General features: G+C 39.3%; 1 protein-coding gene across 1 annotated transcript in view; it reads right to left on the minus strand.

The window, feature by feature from the left end:
• The window catches only part of rps6ka3b (ribosomal protein S6 kinase, polypeptide 3b), a 29,175-nt gene extending 18,642 nt beyond the window's left edge, over nt 1-10,533 (minus strand). The window contains exons 1-2 of the mRNA XM_079447552.1: nt 10,163-10,533; nt 8,479-8,538 (exon numbers count right to left, since the gene is read on the minus strand). Coding sequence (XP_079303678.1) covers nt 8,479-8,538; nt 10,163-10,225 — 123 coding nt within the window. The 5' untranslated portion in view covers nt 10,226-10,533. The remainder of the gene's footprint in view (nt 1-8,478; nt 8,539-10,162) is intronic.
• Between the last annotated feature and the right edge of the window lie 1,357 nt (nt 10,534-11,890).

Consider the following 11,890-nt stretch of genomic DNA (forward strand, 5'->3'; position numbering starts at 1 on the left):
TATTGATCAATTGATATTGATTTTAGGCCTGGTCTACTGCAGAACACTCACAAACACAGAAGGATGAGCTGACAACAGCGCAAGCATTTCCGCCACACTTAAGGCCACAATATGTAAATTTGATTATTTTAATAACCATCAGAACAGAATACTAAACATAAATAAGTCTCCTTTGATTAAAAACATATTAGTAACACTTTAATTTAACATTTTCTCCTATTATTCAGTCCCATGCAAAGCAGACTGGTTACTCGAAATCCCATGCCGAAGCATGTCTTTGCAACAGAAAATGTTTATTAGTCTTACTAATACATTTAACATAAATGGTAAGGTACAGACCTAAAAAGCCTTGCCAAGTTTACTCAAAAAGTGTGTGCAACCACAGATAAAGTTACTTTAAATACCCAACCTAGATTTGTTGATAGTTTTTGTAACATTGACTAAGTCACAAACGAAAATCTGATCAACTGGTTTTAAGGCACCTCCGGGTCATACGCAAATCACAGTAGTGTTGACTGAGTTAACACAGGCTATTTTTAAAATGTTCCTCTGTACTTTGCGTCAAACTCAACAATGAAAATGAATAAAACGCATTTTTTATTTCAGTCCGCTTGTAAACTTAAACCGTAAGAGAGCAAAAGTAAACATTTGACATTTGTATGCATTTGGCAGACGCTTTTATCCAAAGCGACTTGCATTGCATTGTACTATACATTTGTTTCCGACCATGTGCAATCCCCTGGGATCGAACCCATCACCCTTGGCGTTGCCATGCTCTAACCACTGAGCCACAGGAAAGACGTATAAACATATATGAAAGGTTTGAACAACCAGGAAAGCAATGAATGCAAAAAAACTGATGAAAAAACCAAACCGATCAGTCACAAGACCTGACCAACACAATATCAAACAACCCATAGTGCATATAATACTGGGTCTTAACCCCAAATGCACTTGGCTCTTTTCGTGTAGACAGAATTATTGTCCTTATTGTCAAATCGTCTAATTATAAATTTCAGTACGTTTCATACTTTCTGTCTAAACAGCCTAAAGTCATCGGGCATTCGAGGAAGAAAACACGACAATACATTTGAAACACCATTAAAAAACTTTCAAAGAACAGAAACAACGACAAGAATGTGCAGATCCTGTATTAGGGAGATTCCTAACAGTTTCATAGTTTACTCCAAAAGCATTCTTTTGAAAAGAAAGGCTTCTGAACTTTGATGTGGTGCTTCCCTCTGAGAGGGCAGATAAGCGAAGAATCTTCTACAAAGACTCATATCGTTGACAGCTTGCAAACTACTCCCATAGCTCCGTAATGTTCAAAACATCTCCCACTATGAACGGTAAGCTAGTTTTTATTACAGCTGTGATTAACTTTTAGACAAGATTTTTTTATCTACATACCATCACAATTCTCTAACTGGGCCAGAGCCTGTTTCTACACGAAAACGTATTTGTTGACGGTACGCCTCTAATATTACAAGCTCACAGTTCCTACCCGTGCGCTTCTCTGCTTGATTCGCAGAGGAAAGATTTTCAGCATGGTCCAGTTGGCATGTCAGCCCCTCCACGCTACGGCTAAACCAGAAGTGTTGTCTGTGGTGTGGTCATACATACAAAAGAATAGCACAGAGGAAACGCCTGACCAGGAAGGGCCTACAGCTGCAGGTCAGCACGAGATTAGAACATGTCCTGCTCTGGTTTCCCTGGCAACACCTCCACAGGAAGAGGTACATCTCTGATTTAAGCCACATTCATACACACCCCAATATCTACATTATCCTCCTCACACACATGATTTTGTTTTCACAAGAAATTAAGTGACGGATTTTTAAACTCGTTCCGGTAAAGTTTGTTTACATCATAAACAGCAGAGGTAAAATCTTCTCCATAGAAAATAAAGTTTGGTACACATCACATTTTCGGAGCTGAAGTTTGTCATGTGGCGCCAAATCGAGGTTAAAGGTGGGGTATTCTTTTTTCATCTGCCCCACTTGACTTCCTGTGCTGAATGACAGAGCCGGAACCCTCCCATCAGCCCCCTGTTCTTGGACAGCTCTCAGGAAGCGAGCGGCATTACATCACCCTCAGATCCTGACCTCACAGAGATCTAAATTCCTCCTCTCACACACGGAAGAGAGCCAAGACTTCCTCCCAAATGTGGAAAAATACCGTCTATCTTCTCACACACAGGCAAATGTAAAATCAACAATAATGTTTTCCTTTCTAACTTCGTAAATGTTAAGGAGATCAGACCGGAGGCATGTGGGCGTGACATGTTGCAGAGGGGGTGGGGCCTGCCCTAAAACTCATGCCCTTGATGTGTCTGATGATCTTCTCCATCCTGCATCCTTCATTTCAGCACAGTAGATAACACTTACTCATCCTGACACAGCACAGACGCCACACCGCAAAAAATTGCAGCATTTTCTCACCCATTCTGTCCTGCCGTTTTCCAAAAGCTCATGTCTTATCAAAACACTCTCTGGAACCATTCACAATTATTGTTGTTGTGGCACCGGGCCACCTATATATATATGAGATGGAAGGCATTTTTACTCCGAGTGCTGGTGATGGAGACATGTATTCAGCCAGCAGAGACAAGATTAATGGATTCTTCTCTCTAGATCTCAATAATATTATAACAACCACCTCCGTCTACAATCTCTCTCATAAAACGGCTCTATTCTTCTGCCTTCAATTTCCTCTTTGGTTGCCATTTTTCCGCTTCATGTTTTTTTCACTTTCCTTTGTTTTGTTTTCATCCTGTCAGGACAGTGGAGCCCTGCAGAGAATGGCCTTACCTTTTGGGGGCCAGATAACAACGTTGTCAAGTATCCTGACAGGTTATCCTTGCATTTTAGAGATATTTTGCTGATCACGCAACACGTGTTTATAAGCCATGTAAACAATAACATATGATTTTCTGTCATCATTTACTCAACTTGTTGGTAAAACATTGTTGGTAACCGAACAACGGCAGTTCCCATCGACTTGCATTGGTATCGTGTCTATGCAATAGAAGTAAATGAGTGCCGGAGTTGTTATGTTACCAACCTTCCTTAAAAATGTCTTCTGTGTTCTGCAGAAGAAAGAAAGGCATACAGGTTTAAAATGACAAGAGGGTGAGTAAAAGATGACAGAATTAAAATTTTGGCACTGATCCCATGATTGGATTCGATCATGATTATATGAAAATGTGCTTTATTTACAGTACACGCAGCTTCCTACGTGCCCAAACTTATAAGAGAAGAGAGAGAGAGAGAGAGAGAGAGAGAGAGAGAGAGAGAGAGAGAGAGAGAGAGAGAGAGAGAGAGCGAGAGAGAGAGAGAGAGAGCGAGAGAGAGCGAGAGAGAGCGAGAGAGAGCGAGAGAGAGCGAGAGAGAGCGAGAGAGAGAGAGAGAGAGAGAGAGAGAGAGAGAGAGAATGGTCACGCTGAAACTGTAGTCTGGAAGATAGTATTTATATTTTATGTCAAAAGCCACATTTTCAAATAAGATAAGACATAACAACAACACTTTCTATTTATAACAAAACAGTAACCACTGGCACATAATTGCAAGTTTCAATAATGGATTATATGTTTGTATGCATCGATGCAGTAATGGATTATTTTTGACAGCCCTATTTGTGGGTGAACTATCCCTTTAAACAATTCTAAATGCAAGACATAACATTTTAATGACATTAATATTGTCATTACTACAGCTACAATCTGTATGTCGCGAACTCTGTTTGAAACATAAAATTGCAGGCAAACATCAAACTAACATTTCCCGCAAAAACACACCCTTGCATCTTGAATTATAAATTATTATTATTATTGTACGCTGTTGTGAATCATGGTAAACCAAGGAGACAGTTTTTATTCATTTTTTATATTTTTTTGTTTGTTTATTTTTAACACAAAAGTTATTGGTTGCTTTAAAAAGTTTTTTGAAAATCAAAGGCAAATTATATTAATGGTGGGGCCGGTAAAGGCAAGTGCCAGAAGCAGAACAAATGAAAATCGGATGTAGCAGGCCAGCAGAAGAAAAAACCTCATTGTTGAGCCCTGCAGACTGGAGCTTTGTGGCACAATGTCCCCTCTTCATCACCCCTGAGATCTAGAAAGACCTTCCGAGTCCTGACCGACCTCAACCCCCCTTTTCTGAGGCTCTGAAGCTTTTGTACTAATGAGAGCCTGTCCTTGTAGTTCTTTGGTGGAAAATGATGATGAATCAACTCTCCCACACTTATTCAGGTCAGAACAATACGCAGAGTTTAACCAACATGAATTCCGAGGGTCTCCGACCGTTCCACAGTCACACGCCGTATCTCTGACACACACCCACACTTGCTCTCTTACACATACCCGGTGCTGTCACAACGCTTTTGTGTCCAGGTTATGTAGGATGTTAAAGGAAAGACATTCACAATGAGAGCTTCACAGGAAGCCTTTATTGAGAATTAATGCCATTAATCAGTGTACCCTGTGTGCGCCTCTGTATGTATAACAGAGACCAGAGCTGAGGAAATCATTTAGCTTTCATTTCTATTTCTATTTAATTTATTTTAGTTTTTAGTTGTCGCTTTAGTTTAGCCTTACTTTTACCCTAACAATCTTTTTTATTTATAATTTACAAACTAAAAGCTTACAGAACAAGAAATATAGTGAAATGGTAAATTCATTTCAAGTTCATTTTAATTGAAAGTTACTTTTAGTGTCATGGATTTTTTTGTTTCATTACAGTTTTTCCAAATATTGTATTTATCATTTCCTTACAGATTTAATTTATCAAAAATGTATGCAATTTATAACTTTTTCATCTTTATTGCGCCAACTTGCAAGTTAAGTTGAACAAAATAATTTAACATGACATAAAACATTACATTGAAACAGCTAAACTGCCAAACCATCGTTTTTACAGTGTACTGTTCAGGGGTTAAAAGCAAATGATTTCCTACAAAATTGTACCAGACACGACAGCTCATCATATAAATCATTACTATAAGAAAACCACTGAGAATCAGGGTGAAGTACTACTACAGTTTTGAAAACGTACTTTTTATGTACTGGCTCAATAACGTTTTTTTTAACCACATAAAATGACTTATTGCACCTTTAATTTTACATTAGTTTATTGGTGGGGTGCTGTCATTTCAATAAAACATATTCGGACACATAGATCTACACTCCTACCAGACTCACAAACAGACCCATCGCCCCGAGTGTGCTCCATTGATCCTGAAGCATTAAAGTCACCAGCTGTGACCTATCACGACGCTGCTTGGACTGACGATAGGGTGATTGAGAGGGATTGTGACTGCATGGATCACAAGCTGGTCATGCCTCAGCTCCACATGCATCACCGGTCTTAACAGATCCATCAGTAAACAGGAACAAGTTTTCATCTATTCAGAGAGCATTATGGGAAATATATAATGCTTGGTGTAGGATCACACGGCCTTTGAAGACGGATGCATGGATTCCGGTGGGAAGCAGGAAGAAACTCAACAGAGGAATGTAAATCTTCAAAGCCAAAGGTTTACAGAACACATACAAACTCAGTTCACTTAACAGGCATACAGTCATTTCTCAAACTCTAAGCGCGGTCGATAATGTAAAGAAAATCACCAATTTGACCAAAAAGAGAAAAGTTTGATACTTAGTGGTTGTTCATGTCAATATCAGTATAACTTGCTTGCCCTGGCAAAGATGACAGATTTTGTTAATTGGCATGTGAACTCTTTCCAGAAAAACACACTTCAGTTTGTTAACCACAGCCGGACAAGTGCTATGAATCAGGTGTGCAGGGCCATGCTGGAAGAGTGAGTCAGAGTAGATAAAAAAACAGCATGGTGCCTCGCCACTCTTACACAAATGACTGCAGAAAAAACAGAGAGAGAGAGAGAGAGACGGAGAGAGAGGTAAAGAAGAAGCAAGAGTGGGTGTCCGCAAAAAGAAAGAAAGTCACTCCAGATGGTCACAGAAGATTAAATACCATCTGCCAGAGAGATCTGGAGACATAGCCAAACATTAGCACAAACAAGCACAGCACACCCCACACACACACAGACACAGATGAAACTAATGCTGTACACATGCATAACCCTGAAATGAGACAGTACATCAGTGTCTCTCAGGGTCTCTGAGTGGAAAATGAAGAATCGCTGTTATCTGATTAGGAAAGATCACGCAGAAATAAAGCCCTTTAAATGAACTGTTCAGTGATATCGAATCACGTCGACTGTTCATTTTCATTGAGAGATTAAGGCTTCATGTGTTGCCCTAAATAGGTCCCTGTTGTCTGGTCCCTTGTCTGATGGAGCTGTGTTGGTTGAAAACAAAAGTGGTACGTTTCTAGGTAGTGATTAAGAGGGCAGGTTTTCAATATTCAACAAATAAGCACTATATAGTTCTGCCAATAAACGTTTTTGGCTCCAAACCAGAAATGTTCAGGTTTGAGCTGCTGGAACTTATGAGCTAACATCACCGTTTAGCAGAGCCTCAGCTCCTTGTTTTCTGTAAGTGAATCTGATTAAGTGTATTGACTAATTGAAATGAATAAATAATACAATTAATAATACATTTAATTGAGGTGAGGAACAAGCACTCACCAGGGGGAGCCACTGCGATCACTGATAGTGATAGTTTTAGATAGACTGATAAAAACTCTAAAATGGCTTCCAGGTAAAGTTAATTGGTTGAGTGCAAGCTAAATATAACAAACACATTTCCACTCTTCTATCTGTTGTATGGTTCCGTCACAGCTATTCTGAGACCATTTAACCGAGCACATAACTAATGCATTCACACACTCTTCAACTCATTCACTCCCATTACTGTTTACCGTAATACACTCCATTAAACAGGGATCGGAACATGGCCAGCTAGGGCACATACATTAACCAACACACATAAACACAACAAATGCAACTGCATTCATTACATTCAGATCCCTTTGAATGCAATGACCAATAAGAGAAGAAGTAAGGTCTTCTGTATTCTGGTAAATCTCGGTAAAAACCTCTGAGAATATATTTCAACGTAAATAAACAAATCTTATTTTGCTTAAATAACTAATTTAATCATTTTAATTATTGTTTCCTCTTAATCAGGTCTCATTTCTGTAATGCCACAAATTTATCTTATTTTAAAGGTCCAATTTGTCATATTTTTGAGGATCTATTGACAGCAATGCAATATAATACACATTATATACGTAACTATGTGCTTTGAAAGGGTGGGGTGAGCCGTTGGTTGCAAATTCGAAACCTCATCGCTAGATGCTGCTTACAATTGCACAATGTTTCTTTAATTTATTTTATGATGTACATTATTACTTATTACTTAATAGGGATGCACAGATATGTACATTTGGCTGATTACATTTATTGATAATTCTTTAACATCGGAAGTCGTTAACTGATATATTGGCCGACGTAAAGTATCTTAATGTTAATTTACTGTACATTTTTCTGAGCCTGAAATAAAAAGAAAATAGTGAACATCTGCATTAAATGGTCTTTATTTCTAAATGCAAAATCGGAAATCCTTTCTTTCCATTTTGAGGTTAAATATGACTTTTCCCTTTCAAGTTGACCAAGTCTGGACCAAAGCAGCTATGAAAAAATAGTGAACTACTTCTAATCCAAATAGCATACTAAAGTTGCAAAGCAGCAGCATTGAGAAACTTTACATCTGTACATGTGCTCATGTGTTGGGGGGAGTTCAGAGGGGAAGCAAATACTCAAGAGAATGTTTTAATGCTTTCCTCGCAAACAAGATCCATAGGTCCATCTGCCCTGCATTTAAAAATCAATGCTTCTCGGCAACAGCTAGCGTGGAAGTCGAGGGAGTGTTTTAGTGGGAGAGGAGACCTAAAAAGTCTGCTTTGCCGTTTCCTGTATGAGGTCAGACTCTATGATGTCACAATGGTGCCGATACATGTTACAATAACTCATTAACGCCATCTGAAAGAGTGTAGGAAGAAGCTTCCCTGATCTAGAACAACCATTAGCTCTTATACAGATACGCTCCCGCTAACAAAAACAATGGGCACTTTGTTGTCCAGCCTGAAATGCTGGCCCCCACACAATGAGGATGGTACATTCTAGACTGTACAATGTCATTCAAAGGGCGCCTGTGTAATATGCTGGATTTCTAGTTTCCCCGGCATGCATATGACAATCGAAGGCCTAATCAATAACTTAGATTGTTCACCAGATCCCCTTTACAGGAACACACGTACATGTTGAGGAGGTGGTACCACTCTGGTGTACCCCGTGCAAAGAAGAGCCACTGAGCTGCACCTTTGAGACTAAGCTTGTGAGAATCCTTGACGAAATGTCAAGTGTTACAAAACACTGAACAGCAATAATATAAGGAGATCAAAGCCCATGAGAAGACATTTCTTGGAATGATGAGAGGTAGCGGGAGAGAAAGAGAGACACAGAACAGCGTAACAGAGGGGGAAACACGGAACTCACTTGACATGATAGGTTTTCATCTTCTCCTGTAGAGTCCTCCAAGACGTGTTGAGGCTCCGTCTGTCATGCAAAAGAAATGTGAATATGGAAAATAAGTGTCTCAGGCACAGCTAGGAAAACCATTGTGGATAGAAAAGACGAAATGTGTTAAAAGTCCGCTGTACATTGTCTTGCGTTTTTAGACTTTTGGCTACCAGCATAAGGTTTGGACACACTGCATCTTATTCTGGCCAAGAACCGCCAATTTGGGCAAGAACAGATTATCTGACTAATGGTGTAAGCAAACAACCACACTTTTTATTTTTATGTTCTGTTTAAAGGCAAATTAGTCTGACACCGATGATGATACCACAAGAAAAAATATATTATGTATCCCATACTTTTTAATTTATCGTGCAATCAAAAGCGGTTCAGTCTGAGGCTGAGACCACACTGAGAACATAACTACAGTGTGGATCTGTTCTACTTTCTAAGAATGACGTGGTAGTGTACCCTAAATCTTGATTACTACAGCAGACTCGTGCCAATATAAATGGTGCTTCTCTGCACCAAATGACAGTGGTGGAACGTCTTGGTCAGACAGCGCCTGCAGACTGTCATTGACTGTTTAGGGTTAATTAGTTAGGGTGGGGACACAGACGGACTAATCTGTCAATGCATAGAAGTGAAACTGACAGATAACCCATGAGAGGGTCTGCCTCTCATTCAGTCTCGTAATAACATCTCGACAGCTTTTGCGGCATACTTTATTACATATGGATCAATGGGGTTTCAGTGAGCTGTAATGTCTGAACATTGTGTCATATCAGAATAGATGACGGTAGTACATTTTATGAATGATTCGCTAGAGGATGATGTCATTTATATTTGTGTGATGGATGGTTTGGTACCGATATCGCTGTTTTAGATCTCCTATGGCATTGAACAGGTCAAAGTTAAGGATTTTACATTTAGAGAAAATCTGTATTGATGTATCCGCTTAGACAACAAATGCATTGATGGTTAGAATTGGGTATGAAAAAAGTATTATGTCTAAAGACCCTTTAATTGCTTAACAGACCCTCCAGCCAAAAAAACCCAGAACAAACTAGTTTTGCAAGCAACCATATTTTACAATCCATGACGGATGTAGAATTCATCATATTTTTTTCTCGAGGAAAATCCACATTTAATCTTTTGCTCCAAGTAAACTCTCTGGCCTCATGACTCAAACATTGTGAACGAAAACGTTTACATCAATTCATCACAATTGACACTCTACAGATTCCCATAAATAAATCGAGTCTTACTGCATCATCAAATTGTCATCACCGTCACGGCACCGGTATGAATCAGAGGCTCAAGGATTCTTACGCACCGTCACATTACACAAGTGTTTCATTAAAACTTCAGCCTCCATAAACAAAGCAAAAATATACTAGCACTTTCTATTTCCAGCATTTATTCATTCAACTTTAAAATGCAAACAATTCCTTTTACAAAAGGACCATTTGAAAAGTACGCACAGCCATAACGCAGGTCGTAGGCTACTCTTTAACGGGTAATCCCCTAATATCGGATATACAGATAAAGATCTGGAACAGGTTGTACTCTAGGAGAATACAGGAACGGTCTTAAAATAAAATAAAACTAATGCTGTATTTAACATATAGGCTGGGTAATATATAGGTTAGTAGAGACTCACCTCGCTCGCCGCGCTGCCGATTGCCATCTTTCGCCAAGGGTCAACTAGTTGTGCCAGTGGCATCTCCACTTTTTGAAGGTTCTCTTCTTGAGAAATCAGCTTCAAACGATTTAGAGATACTTCGTATATACTGTGTCTGATTGTTTTCGCGATCTTGACATATAGCAATGAAGATGGGAACCCAGGTCTAGTGCGCGTAACGCATCCAAATACGCCGCCACCTTTCCCTCCACTCACCTCTGTCAGTCAGCGCGGCGTTTCCATAGAAATAAAATGACCGTGCCCCTGATCTCACGCCACTCGCCCTCTCTCTCTTCGCCTTCCCCTATGATAGAAAAAACACGTTCACGCTCTATTCACTTCCGCTTCTCGAGGTATGACACATCGGATTGGTGGATCAACGGGTCAGTCATGTAATGCGGGCGGGGCTGAAGCTGCGGACTCGGAGCTCACGGACGCACAGGTGAGAGCACGTCTGTGATGATCTTGTATTCTTTTATGCCTGTATATTATATATTCGGAAATATATATATTTATATATTTTATTATTTAATAATGCATCTATTGTATGTCTATGTGTTATAGGCCTACATGCAGAAATATACACCTTTAAATAGTTGATTATTTAATACTGCATCTGGTGATTTTTTTTCACTTTTTTCATTGCCACAGACAATTCTAACAAATGTGCCTCAGATAAATTTGTATATAACTTGTAAATTGTGATTTTTGGTTCAGGCAGCTGGACAGCGCGACGTCTGCTGGTGAGTGTGTGGTAATACGTGTGGTGTGTTTAAATGACGTCTACTGTACGTCCATAAGATGGTAACCCCTAGGCCTACATATTAATTAAAATATTACAATAATTACGCATACATATGCTAAATTATTGCATTATTTATTTAATCTGGTGAATAATAGCAGGGTTGTCTAGATTGGAGTTGATCCTAGAACAGTGGATCATTGGAGTGAATCTTCCAGTCAGGGCTCTGATTCAGATGGACAACTGTTCTGCATCAATGACCTCTCAAGTGTCCACATTTCCGACACAGAACAAGACAACAGGAGGTCTGATTCGACAAAAAGAAAAGAACGATTCCAATCTTAATATTGCCTGGAAAATTGAACAGGATGATGGAAGGGTAGTGGACGAGGATACCGCTTTAAAAACACTGAGAAGGGTTGAGGAAAGGTTGAAGGTTAATCTCACCTGACATCAGGGTCATGCTGTACCCATGGAAACGATATGTCCGGAGCCCCATTAGTATAGGGCCCTGGGCAAGTAAAACAGACAAGTACTGTGTCAATCATTTACCGATAGCTTATCCAAAATGAAACAGTTGATTGGAACTTTTGTAAGTATTTGACTATTACTTGTGATAGTCATTCTTTATGCGGCAACTTTTATGTCCAAGCAGGCCGGCGTGGATTGAGAAATCAGAAAACATGCCGATGTCACTACTTTCAAAAAAAAACAATAAAACAAATTTATACTGCACAAACAGCCACTTGGGAATTAAAGGCTATGATAAACACATGAGATTTAACTCTAATATATAAAACATGCTAAATACACCATGCTAAAATCCAGACAAACCTCTAAGGTATTATCTATGACACAGTTTGGACAATTCATAAGAGATATAAAAAGAGGAAGCCATCCATGGTGATAGTAAAGGAGGTGTTAACACACTAAATTAGACACACTTAATCAGATCTGAGAGGAGA

The sequence above is a fragment of the Barbatula barbatula genome (assembly GCF_947034865.1).
Source record: "Barbatula barbatula genome assembly, chromosome: 23".
NCBI classification, from domain to species: domain Eukaryota; kingdom Metazoa; phylum Chordata; class Actinopteri; order Cypriniformes; family Nemacheilidae; genus Barbatula; species Barbatula barbatula.